Source organism: Oryx dammah, unplaced genomic scaffold, assembly GCF_014754425.2.
Source record: "Oryx dammah isolate SB20612 unplaced genomic scaffold, SCBI_Odam_1.1 HiC_scaffold_5, whole genome shotgun sequence".
In the NCBI taxonomy this organism is placed as follows: Eukaryota; Metazoa; Chordata; class Mammalia; order Artiodactyla; family Bovidae; genus Oryx; species Oryx dammah.
In genome coordinates this window covers 99,230,587-99,243,673 of record NW_024070189.1, presented here as the reverse complement: position 1 = coordinate 99,243,673, position 13,087 = coordinate 99,230,587, and the positions used below count along the sequence as shown (strand labels likewise).

General features: G+C 38.8%; 1 protein-coding gene and 1 pseudogene across 2 annotated transcripts; both read right to left on the bottom strand.

Moving 5' to 3' along the window:
• Window positions 1-383: 383 nt before the first annotated feature.
• Window positions 384-1,344, bottom strand: LOC120864639 (annotated as a pseudogene).
• A 10,603-nt stretch (window positions 1,345-11,947) lies between these two features.
• On the bottom strand, window positions 11,948-13,087 carry LOC120864137 (olfactory receptor 7A17-like). Of its 2 annotated transcripts, XM_040240974.1 has the most exons (2): window positions 13,075-13,087; window positions 11,948-12,870 (listed from the first exon to the last, which is right to left on the bottom strand). In XM_040240974.1, the coding sequence occupies exons 1-2, from the start codon at window positions 13,085-13,087 to the stop codon at window positions 11,948-11,950; spliced, it is 936 nt and encodes a 311-aa protein (XP_040096908.1). The 2 variants fall into 2 exon arrangements, with proteins under 2 accessions (XP_040096908.1, XP_040096909.1); XM_040240975.1 differs by lacking the exon at window positions 13,075-13,087 and having other exon boundaries at window positions 11,948-12,880.

The following is a 13,087-nucleotide window of genomic DNA, read 5'->3' as shown; positions in this document are numbered from 1 at the left end:
ACTGAGTCACATTGCTGCTGTATATCTGAAACTAACAACATTGTAAACTACTCTTCTTCAATTAAAAAAAGAAACTCTTCTATGATAAATGTGATAAATCCTATGATAAATGTGAATTCCCCAATTTTTCAGATCCAAGGGTGAGGATAAATTTGAGAGTTGGAAAAAAATAAAGGGGAAAATCTTTTAGATATGAGGGAGCTCACAAGCTTAATCAAACTAGTTACAGAAATTGCAGGGAGGAGTTGAAGTCAAATAAGTGGAAATTTCAGGAAATAAATAGAAAGAGCAAGTTTGAATTCCACAGTCTGATCAAAGAAGCTCATTAAAGATCTGCAATTTCTGGCTCTGAGGCTTTGAAGCCTTCAATCATGTGCCCTTCCTCAGTGGAAGACAAGTAACCCTTTTCTAAAGAAAGTGTTCAGAGCCCTCTTTATGTCTTTGTTCCTCAGACTGTAGATGAAGGGGTTCAGCATGGGTGTGACCACAGTGTACATCACTGACATCATTGCAGTTGAATGTGAGCTGTGGGTAGCAGCAGAGCTAAGGTACACTCCTAAGCCTGTGCAATAAAATAAGGAGACAACTGAGAGGTGAGATGTACAGGTGGAAAATGCTTTATACTTCCCCTGAGCTGATGAGATTCTATGTATGGAAGAAGCTATCTTAGAGTATGAGTAAAGGATGCCAGCAAAGGGACCAACTCCTAGCAGTCCAGCTGCAAAGTACATCACCATGTCATTAAGAAAGTTGTCAGAACAGGCAAGTTGGATCAACAACTTGACTTCACAGTAATAGTGAGGGATTTTCACCTCTTTGAAAAAGGACAGCCTTAAGACCATTAAGGTTTGTAACAAGGAATCCAGGGCACTGATGATCCAGCTAACCAGAACCAAAATTCCACATATTTTGGAGTTCATGATGACTGTGTAATGCAGGGGGTGACAGATGGCCACGAAACGGTCATAGGCCATCACTGTCAGGAGGAAGATGTCCAACCCTGCAAATAGCATGAAAAAAAAACATCTGGGTGATGCAGTCTTCATAAGTTATAACTTGGCTCTGTGTCTGGATGTTCCACAGCATCTTTGGGATGGTGGTGGAGGTGAAACAGATGTCTACAAAGGACAGGTTGGAGAGGAAGAAGTACATGGGGGTGTGGAGGTGGGGGTCTGAGCTGACTGTTAGGATTATGAGCATGTTTCCAAACACGGTGATCAGGTACATGGAGAGGAAAAGTCCAAATATGAGATGCTGCAGTTCTGGTTTCTCCGAAAGTCCCAGAAGCAAAAATTCTGAATCCCTTGTTATGTTTCTTGGTGCCATGTGATAGAGGTGACTACAAGGAAAACATTAATATTGTGATTTTTTTTTGCACCAAATGACATTAACCACACAGTTGAAATGCTACCATTTATAATTTTCTGTGGACTTCCCTGATGGCTCAGATGGCAAAGAATCTGTCTGCAATGTGGGAGACTTGGGTTAGGAAGTTCCCCTGGAGGAGGGAATGGCAACCCACACTAGTATTCTTGCCTGTGAATCCCATGGACAGAGGAGCCTGGCAGCTACTGTCCAAGGAGTCAAAAAAAGTTGGACATGACTAAGCACAACATAATTTTCGGTCACAATATATTGCCAATATTTTGTTCATGGATTTGATCCTCTTTAGGGAACTGTCTATGCCTTCTCTAAGTAGCAAAGTAGTGTTTTTACCTTTTTACTCAAGATGTCATGTATTCCATAGTTTTTTTTTTCTGTTTTATGTTCTTAACTTTTCCAGTTAATTTTTATAAATTGATTTTTATTTTAAATTAATTTTTATTGTAGTACAGTTGTTTTACTATTCCATAGTTTTAATGAGAAATTCTTTCATTCTTTTGGGGAATATAAACTGACTTGAGCAATGTTCCAGGTGCCGTCAAGGCAACAAGTACAGGGTTCTGAGAAACAAAAAGCTCTTAAATTCCAGTTATAAAAAATAATATAAGCTAATTAAAAATATATGCACTATATGTAGCATGTCAGATGGCTGCAGTAGGTTTAAGGGACAAAGCAAAGAGAGTGTGCTATTTTTTGTGGCTTCAAGAAAAACTTGAAAATATGTTACCTTTGGTTAGAGACCTAAAGGAAGAAAAAAAAAACTATGAATATATCAGTGGAATTGTACTGTAGACAGGATATACTTTCATTGCAGAAGCCTCTAGTGTATTTGTTCATAACATTTATGTTTTTTAAAAAAGGAAGCCAATTTGGGGAGATTAATGGACAGGAGGGAGAGTGAGGAGAAATGAAGTCAGAGGATGTTAAAAAAACAAGGTGGCCTAGCTGATGCTAACTTTTCAAGGCACAAAGATTCCCCTCATCCACACTATTTTCCCCTAGCACTTTATGAAATTGTTGCAAAGGTGACCTGTATCTTTAAATGAATGCCTTCTTTTGACTGAATTCTGGTCTCTTTGTGTAAGAGTCACTTTGGAATATGTGAGCTCAGTATCTTTGCTTTGAGGACATCTCACATTCCACAAGTCAGGGACAGAAACACACACATACACACACACACAGTACATCCTGGTTTCATAGGCTGTTACTAACATATCCTTTTCACCCCTAACTATCCTGATTAAGTTAGAGGTCAAAATAGCTCAAATTAATCAGATTAGGTTATATACAAAAGGCACCCAAAATGTCCAGTTTCAAACTTTCCAGGTTCAATAAACTTGTGCTTTGAAATTGGCATTGCTTTTTTTATGCCATGTATTAAACATACATAAAGAGTTGTTAAGTGAATATGTGTCTGTATATGAATCTATATTCTTTCTCAAAACCTGGATTTTAAGAAATATGTGTGTATACATATTTGGGCTTCCCAGTGTAATAGTAAAGAATCTGCCTGACAATGCAGGAGACTCAAGAGACATGGGCTTGTGCCCTGGGTCAGGAAGATTCCCTGGAGGAGGAAATGGCAAGCCACTCCTGTATTCTTGCCTGGAAAATCCCATGGACAGAGGAGCTTGGTCAGCTACCGTCCATGGGGTCGCAAAGAGTTGGACATGACTGGAGTGACTAAGCACACACACACACACACACACACACACACACACATATATATATATGGAAAGTGAAAGAGAGAGAAGCAGAGACAGAGACAGAGGGAGAAAGAGAGAGACAGAGAAGGAGAGGCAGAGAAATATAGACACACACATATAGAGAAAATGGACGTCAGAGGGTGTAAAGATCTAATAAGCTCAAATGATCCCTGAGAGACTGTGGTAAAGAAAAACTTCTTTGGTTATGGTGAAATTTCATGCTCTCTTATATTTGCTTAATGCCACAAAAATGATTAAAAAGAAAAAATAAATTAATCCAAAGGAAGAATAAAATAATATTATCTTTATGGTTTGATAGATGTATGAAATATGTAGCCCAAGAGAAAAATAAAGAATGGGAAAAAACCAAAGCTTCAAAAGAGGATGTTTAAAACATACAATGAATATAAAATGAAATTGGTCATTTGAAAAATCAGATAGAAGAACATGGTTTTCCTGTGCCTATTTCATATTTATTTGAAGAACTGTTTGCAAAAAAACTGTTTGCCTCTCTTCCTCCTTCTAACATTTTACAAAAAATTAAAGAGATTACAAGTTCAGCATAAGAATAATGCCCTGATATCTAAATATATAAAATCTAAGGGTGGGCATATCTCTTTGTCTTTTCATACTGTTCAGGAAATCAATCCTGAAATTTCACTGAAAGGATTGATGCTGAAGTTGAAGCTCCAAGACTTTGGCTACCTGGTGTTAAGAGACAACTCATTAGAAAAGACCCTGATGCTGGGAAAGATTAAAAGCAGGAGAAGAAGGGGATGACAGAGGATGAGCTAGTTGGATGGCATCATTGACTCAATGGACATGAGTTTGAGCAAGCTCTGGGAGATGGTGAAGGGCAGGGAAGCCTGGCATGCTGCAGTCCATTGGTTCACAAAGAGCTGGACATGACTGAGTGACTGAACAACAACAAAGGGTGGGCACAAGCAACTTAAATAAGGAAAAGAACTCAGAAGTAAGATAATAAACATATTTAAGTAAATAAATTTAAAATGTTATGGCCAAAAATATGCCCAAAAGTCAATTGAACAAAAGTAATTTGTAAAAATTATTTGAAAGGTTGATAAATGTAGAAATGGACACATACTACACAGATGTATGAGAAATAGGTAAATAAAAAGGTGACCAAATATAAAAATCTTTGCTCTAACTCAGTGTATAGTTTAAGAAAGCCATAGGAAATCTCTTTCATATCATAGACCTGGGAAAACCTTAAAGATCTGTCATATTTTGGGGTGAGAACTTTTGAAATAGTAGCAAGGGTTTTCCTGAGTCTCTGAGTTTTCTGCAGAAATACAAGGTGTTATAGTATTTTAGGGCTTCCTTGATAGCTTAGTTGGTAAAGAATCTACCTGCAATGGAGGAGACCCCGGTTCAATTCCTGGGTTGGGAAGATCCCCTGGAGAATGGAAAGGCTACCATTCCAGTATTCTGGCCTGGAGAATTCCATGGACTATATAGTCCATGAGGTTGCACAGAGTTGGACACGACTGAACAACTTTCACACTTTACTTTAACCTCATTAGCATACTCCTTTTTACATCTTTTTTGTTTTTCCATTTATTCACAGAAGACACTCTGACATATGTTTCCTATACTGTGAAATATGTGTACTGTAGTTGCAAGGATGTATTTGCAGGTATGCCTTGGTGTGGATCCTTCTCATCAATTCGGAAATAAGGTCAAATATCCAATCTTAAAAGTTAGGAAGAAATGCCTTCACTTTATTTTATACACTGCACAACTAATACCCTATTTCTCTACTCCAGTTCATTAGGAAGATGCTTGGACATACGTTGTACTTTTACTGGAGGCACTTATGCCTCTCATAATTGGGCTTCTGTTTCTATCATTTGGCTGGTATCACTGAGCATTGTCTTATTGAATTCAGTGTTCACTTTACTTTTTAGCATCATAAAGATACCCTGATATTCAATCAACCACAGTGGTCTCTGGGCTCTGGGCTGGGCTGAGCTGGTGTTTAGGTGATGTCAGGTAAGCATTCTTGAATTTCCTTCCTCTGACCTTTTCCATCAATGTCTTTTGGGCTCTTGGACTCACCTGCATGGGAACTCTGAGACAGTTTTTTTATATGGAAATCTGAATCTCTTCCCGGATGACTGATGATGAAGGCTGAAACCCTTTCCCCAGATAAGACAACAGGAAGGGGTCTCCCGTTGATCCTTTAGTCAGATACAGGACTCCAAAACCACAGCTGTGTCTCATTCATGTTCAGGTTACACAGACTCAGGGAACACAGCAGAGGAGATATTTACAGCTCTATACCTGCTCGTTGGGCTTCCCAGGTGACTCTGGTAAAAAATCCACCTGCCCATGCAGGAGACATAGGTTTGATCCCTGTATCTGGAACATCCCCTGGAAAAGGAAATGGCAACCCACTCTGGTATCGTTGCCTGGGAAATCCCATGGACAGAGGAGCCTGGTGGGCTACGGTTCATGGGGTCCTAACAATCTGCTCATTAGAAGCACTTCCCTTTGGTTACATTAACCTATAAACACTGGATTTCCCTGTGGAACTTGGTCTGGACAGAAAGAAATTTTTTTTCCTGGTGATTTTTTGTTTCTCAGGAGAGCAGGTTATCAGTCCTATGAGAATGAGGCAATTCTCTTGCGTAGGTTCCTTGGTTCTCCAAAACACTGACTTGTGGTGGGGGCATAGCCCAAGATATCCCTAGGAAATCATTACTCCCCTCTTTATTAGAGGACCAACTTTGCTCCTTTGATGTAAAATATTGAGCAGTGCACTTCTCCCTTCCTGACACTTTTACTAACTCTACTAGGAATTTCAACCCTATTCCTGAAGTGAAGGGGAATTGAGTATGCTAAGTGGGCTTTCCTGGTGTCTCCAACAGTAAAGAATCTGCATGCAATGAAGGAGACCTGCCTTTGATCCCTGGGTCAGGAAGATAGGACTTCATACTTATTTCTGAAGTTAAGGGGAATTGATTAGCTCCTAATTAAAAGTATTTGTAAGTTATGATGTATATTTTGGTATTTTCAAGCACCATAACCTACCTTAGAACACTAGAGGGATTATCTGATTTAATTTTCAGAGAACTACTTTCTGTGAGGTAGCACTGTCTACTAACTCCATCCTCCATTTCAGGTATAGAAGTCAGAAGTATGTAATGTTCTGCTGTATGTAATTTTCTGCTGAAAATTGCAAACCTATTTCAGATTGGAGTCATGAATGGAATTCCATCAGAATGTTTCCAGTTCTTAAACTTTGGGTCGTGGTTTTCCATCAGAGATGATTTTGCTCCTGGGGATATTTGGCAGTATTTTAGAGGATGCTGCAAAAACCCCATAATAAACAGTATAGCACTTGACACAAATAATTATCCTGCCACAAATGTTAACCCTGAGAAGGTGAGAAAACCCATTTTATACCAGCACTTCTTTTACATCCTTGCACATACAGGTCATCAGGGATTCTAATTCAAGTACAAGTGCTGACCAACTAGGTCTGTGGTGAGCCCTCAGTTCAGTTCAGTTGCTCAGTTGTGTCTGACTTTTTGAGACCCCATGAATCACAGCACGCCAGGCCTCCCTGTCCATCACCAACTCCTGGAGTTCACTCAGATTCACGTCCATCGAGTCAGTGATGCCATTCAGCCATCTCATCCTCTGTTGTCCCCTTCTCCTCCTTCCCCCAATCCCTCCCAGCATCAGAGTCTTTTCCAATGAGTCAACTCTTTTGCATGAAGTGGCCAAAGTACTGGAGTTTCAGCTTTAGGATCATTCCTTCCAAAGAAATCCCAGGGCTGATCTTCAGAATGGACTGGTTGGATCTTCTTGCAGTCCAAGGGACTCTCAAGAGTCTTCTCCAACACCACAGTTCAAAAGCATTAATTCTTCGGCGCTCAGCTTTTTTCACAGTCCAACTCTCACATCCATACATGACCATTGGAAAAACCATAGCCTTGACTAGACAGACCTTTGTTGACAAAGTAATGTCTCTGCTTTTGAATATGCTATCTAGTTTGGTCATAACTTTTCTTCCAAGGAGTAAGCGTCTTTTAATTTCATGGCTGCAGTCACCATCTGCAGGGATTTTGGAGCCCAAAAAAATAAAGTCAGCCATTGTTTCCACTGTTTCCCCATCTGTTTCCCATGAAGTGATGGGATCGGAGGCCATGATCTTCGTTTTCTGAATGCTGAGCTTTAAGCCAACTTTTTCACTCTCCTCTTTCACTTTCATCAAGAGGCTTTTTAGTTCCTTTTCACTTCTAGGACCTTGCATTTCTAACATGCTCCTGAGTGATGCTGCAGGTCCTGGTCTGTGGTCACACTTTAATAGGGCTAACGTCCTTTGTTACAGTACAGGCTTCCTGGGTGGTGATAGTGGTAAAGAACCTGCCTGCCAATGCAAGAGATGTAAGAGATGTGGATTTGATCCCTGGGTTGGGAAGATCCCCTGGAAGAGGCATGGCAACCCACTCTAGCATTCTTGCTTGGAGAATCCTCTGGACAGAGGAGCCTGGTGGATTACTGAGGCAACTTAGCACACACTGTGTTACAGTAGGGTGTAGGTGATACTTTACGTCTTCTGTACCCAATATCATTTTTGTATATAATTTTATAAGAAAAAGATTTTACTCTTTGCAGTAGCTGTAATGCATTCTGTATTCAATTCTTCGTATAACGGCTCTTGAATGACATTGCATTATATACACGAGGAAAATCCTTTGTGGTAGGCAGAATAATGGTCTCAAAAAGCTGTCCACATCCTAATCCCAAGAACTTTTTAATATGTTAGCTTGTATAAGGGGGAATAAAGGTAGCAGATAAAAAACTTTCTGATCATTCATTCTCTGCTGAGATTAGCTTGGATTATCCAGGTTGGTATATGCAAAGGCAAAGACTGAAGGCAAAAGGAGAAGAGGGTGGCAGAGGATGAGATGGTTAGATAGAGCCACTGACTCAGTGGACATCAATTTGAATAAACTTTGGAAGATGGTGAAGGACAGGGAGGCCTGGCGTGCTCCAGTCCATGTGGTCTTGAAAAGTCAGATACAACCTAGCGACTGAACAACATAAGTGATGGCAATGGTATTCTAAATATGGAGGAGAGAGGAAAAATTGTAGCAAGGGAGAGCTTTGAAGATGCCGTGCTGCTGGCTTTGAAGATGCTGGAAGGACTATGACATAAAGAACGCAGGAGGCCACTAGAAGTTGATCTAGTAAGGCTGTTCATTTTTTCTTGGAGCGTCCAAATGCATCTCAGCTTTCACACACATTTGTCTTCATTCCAATGAGAGGGAGAACATCTTCTGTTCTCCAGAGCCTTAATTCTGCAGCCACTAGTATAGTAATTTGTTATAGTTGCAATAAGAAGGTAATATACACACTTATCCAATAACATATGGCTCATGGGAAATGATTTTAAGCTTCTCAGTTTAGCCATCTAGTTTCCCCTAGATCAAGGTATTTTGTGTTGAAGTCCCACATTAAAAGAAGAAGAAATCAAAGTCAATTCAGGGATATTTTCCCCCATTTCTGATGAATTGAATTACAAATTCCTTAAATATAGATGTAGTTCTGACTTTGAGGCATTAAGGTAGATAATTCATATCAAAAGTAAAATCACACATTCTCTTTGTGTCTTTTGTCAACATTTCTACAATCTTTGACTTTTATCTTAAGTCTAACATTCATTATTTTCATTTCTTTACCATTCAACTCTCTTTAAATGTTTCCCTCAACATACTATATGGGATTATAAATAACAATTTATACACCTGTATGTGAATGTGTTTATTTGAGAGAAAAATGTATACAAAGAACACACAGACATACACATCCCATACCCTTGAATGTCTTCTTTGGTCTAGTTTTACAGATTTCGTTTTTTCTCACCACATCCTTCAGAAGTTATGTTTCCTATTGAATGTCTTTGGTTTAGTTTTACAGATTTCATTTTTTCTCACTACATACCTCAGAAGTTATGTTTCCTATCCCACATTACCTTATGAACTAAGCAAACAGACATCAGGGAATCACGTTTAAAACAAATTTATAACAAAGCAGTAAAACTTATTTTAGACTTTCTCAAGTTGCATTCAATGGAAACTGGTAGAATATAGTCTTAATTTTTAAATGACATTTTAATTTCTTCAGTTTTTACAGATTAAATGGATACAGTATATTAAATGTTGTTGTTTAATTACTAAGCCATGTCCAGCTCTCTTTTCTGACCCCATGAACTGTAGCCTGCCATGCTCCTTTGTCCATGGGGTTCTGCAGGCAAGGATACTGGAGTGGGTTGCCATTTCCTTCCCCAGGGGATGTATCTTTCCTACCCAGGCATTGAACCTGTGTTTCCTGCTTTTGTAGGTGGATTCTTTACCACTGAATCACTTGGGATGCCATATTAGAGAAGGAAACAAACATTATTCTCAATGGTGAAAAATTGAAAGCATTCCACTTATGATCAAGAACAAGACAAGGGTGTCCACTTTCACCACTATTATTAAACATAGTTTTGGGCATCCTAGCTACAGCAATCAGAGAAGAAAAAGAAATAAAAGGAATCCATATTGGAAAACAAGAAGTAAATCTCTCACTCTTTGCAGATGACATGATACTGTACATAGAAAGCCCTAAAGATAGCATCAGATAGTTAGTAGAGCTAATCAGTGAATTTAGCAAAGTTGCAGAATACAAAATCAACACACAGAAATCACGTGCATTTCTATATACTAACAATGAAAAATCAGAAAGAGAACTTAAGGAATCAATTTCATTCACCATTGCAACAAAAATAATTAAATATCTAGAAATAAACTTACCTAAGGACACAAAAGAACTGTACAAAGAAAATTATAAGACACTAATGAATTAAATAAAGACAACATAAACAGATGGAGAGATATTCTATGCTCCTGGGTAGGAGGAGTCAATACTGTGAAAATGACTATACTACCAAATGCAATCTACAGATTCAATGTGATCCCTATGAAATTATCAATGGCATTTTTCACAGAACTAGAACAAAAATTTCACAATTCATATGGAAACACAAAAGATCCCAAATAGCCGAAGCAGTCCTGAGAAATAGAATGGAGCTGGAGGAATCAATCTTCCTGACTTCAGATTATACTACAAAGCTACAGTCATCAAGACAGCATGGTACTGGCACAAAAACAGAAACACAAACCAATGGAACAAGATAGAAAGTCCAGAAATAAATCCATGCACCTATGGGTACACTATTTTTGACAAAGGAGGAATGGGGCAAAGACAGCCTCTTCAATAAATGGTGCTGGGAAAACTGGACAGCCGCATGTAAAAGAATGAAATTAGAACACTTCCTAACATCAAACACAAAGATAAACTCAAAAATGGATTAAAGGCCTAAATGTAAGACCAGAAACTATAAAACTCTTGGAGGAAAACATAGGGAGAACACTCGATGACATAAATCAAGCAAGATCCTATATGACTCACCTCCTAGAGTAATGGAAATAGAAACAAAAGTAAACAAATGGGACCTGATTAAGCTTAAAAGCTTTTGCATGGCAAAGGAAACTATAAGCAAGGTGAAAAGACAGCTATCAGAATGGGAGAAAATAATTACAAATGAAACAACTGACAAAGGATTAATTTCCAAAATATATAAGCAGTTCATACAACTCAATGCCAGAAAAACAAACAATCATGGAAAACATACTTAAACAGACATTTCTCCAAAGAAGACATACAGATGGCTAGCAAACACATGGAAAGATGCTCAACATCACTCATTGTTACAGAAATGAAAATCAAAACTACAGTGAGATATCACCTCACACTGGTCCGAATGGCCATCATTAAAAAGTCTACAAACATGCTGGAGAGGGTGTGGAGAAAAGGGAATGCTCTTGCACTGTTGGTGGGAATGTAAATTGATACAGCCTCTATGGAAGACGGTATGGAGAGTCCTTAAAAAATAGGAATAAAACCACCTTATGGCCCAGCAATCCCACTTCTAGGCATATATCCTGAGGAAACCAAAATTTAAAAAGACACATGTATCCCATTGTTCATTGCAGCACTATTTATAATAGCTAGAACGTGGAAGCAACCTAGATGTCCACTGACAGATGATTGGATGAAGAAGTTGTGGTACATATACACAATGGAATATTACACAGCCATAAAAAGGAATGCATCTGAGTCAGTTTTGATGAGGTGGATGAACCTAGAACCTATTATACAGAGTAAAGTGAGTCAGAAAGAGAAAGATAAATTTTATATTCTAACACATATATATGGAATCTGGAAAAATGGTACTGAAGTATTTTTTTTACAGGGCAACAATGGAGAAACAGACATAGAGAATAGACTTATGGACATGGGGAGAGGGGAGGAGAGGGTGAGATGCATGGAAAGAGTAACATGGAAACTTACTTTACCATATGTAAAATAGATAGCCAGTGGGAATTTGCTGTATGCCTCAGGGGTTCTGTATCAACCTAGAGGGGTGGAATGGGCTGGGAAATGGGAGAGAGGTTCAAAAGGGAGGAGATATATGTATACCTATGGCTGATTCATGTTGAGAATACAATAAAATTCTCTAAAGCAATTATCCTTCAATAAAAAAATAAATTAAAAATATAAAACAAGGGAAAATTTGCTGGATATCGAAAAAAGAAGAAAGCTTATTAAAATGAGCTATAAGTTAAGATAGAAAGGTTGAAGTCAAAGAAATGAAAATTCAAGAAAATAAAAGTAGCAAGTTCTGCTTTTGTAGTCTGATCAAACAGTGACAATATCTGACTCTGAGGCTTTGACCTCTTCAATCTTGGGTACTTCTTCAGTTTTACAACAACTGGCCTTTATATATTTCCCTTCACAAACAATGCTTTCAGAGCCCTCTTCATGTCTTTATTCCTCAGGCTGTAGATGAAGGGGTTCAGCATGGGTGTGATGACTGTGTACATCACCGAGGCTGTTGCACTTGAGTGTGCATTGTGGGTAGCTGCAGAGCTAAGGTACACTCCAAGCATCGTACAATAAAATAAGGAGACAATGGTGAGGTGAGACACACAGGTGGAAAATGCTTTATATTTCCCCTGAGCAGATGAGATTCTGCATACAGAGGAAACTATTTTAGAATATGAACAAAGGATACCAAAGAAGGGACCACCACACAGCAGGACAGCTGCAAAATACATCACTATGTTATTAAGAAAAGTGTCAGAACAGGCAAGTTGGACCATATGATTGAGTTCACAGAAAAAGTGGGGAATTTCAATGTTTGTGCAGAAGGACAGTCGCAACACCATTAAGCTTTGTAATAAGGAATTCAGGACACTTATGATCCAGGATATCAGCACCAGTAGTCCACAGAGCTGGGGGTTCATGATGAATGTGTAGTGGAGAGGTTGACAAATGGCCACAAAGCGGTCATAGGCCATCACAGTCAGGAGGAGGATGTCCAACACTGCAAAGAGGATGAGAAAATAAATCTGTGTGATGCATTCTTTATAGCTGATAACTTTGCTTTGTGTCCAGGTATTCCAGAGCATCTTTGGGATGGTGGTGGAGGTGAAACAGATGTCCACAAAGGACAGGTTGGAGAGGAAGAAGTACATGGGTGTGTGCAGGAGGGCATCTGAAGTGATGGCCAAGATGATGAGCAGGTTTCCAAACATAGTGATCAAGCACGTGGAGAGGAAAAGCCCAAATATGAGGGGCTGTACTTTTACTTTCTCTGAAAGTCCCAGAAGGAGAAATTCTAGAAGTTGCGTATCATTGTCTGGTTCCATGCAGGAGGGTGACTTCTGGAAAAGAAAGGCTATAACATGGCTAATTTTCACACAAACTTGTATTGCTCACATATTCAAAATAGTGTTTCAAATTTATATTTTGTTGTCAAATATTAATTTGATATTTTGTGTATTTTGCATAACACCATGGAAGGTATTTTTGTGCCTCACATAATGTGGAATTTTTTCCCAACTAGCTTTTACCAT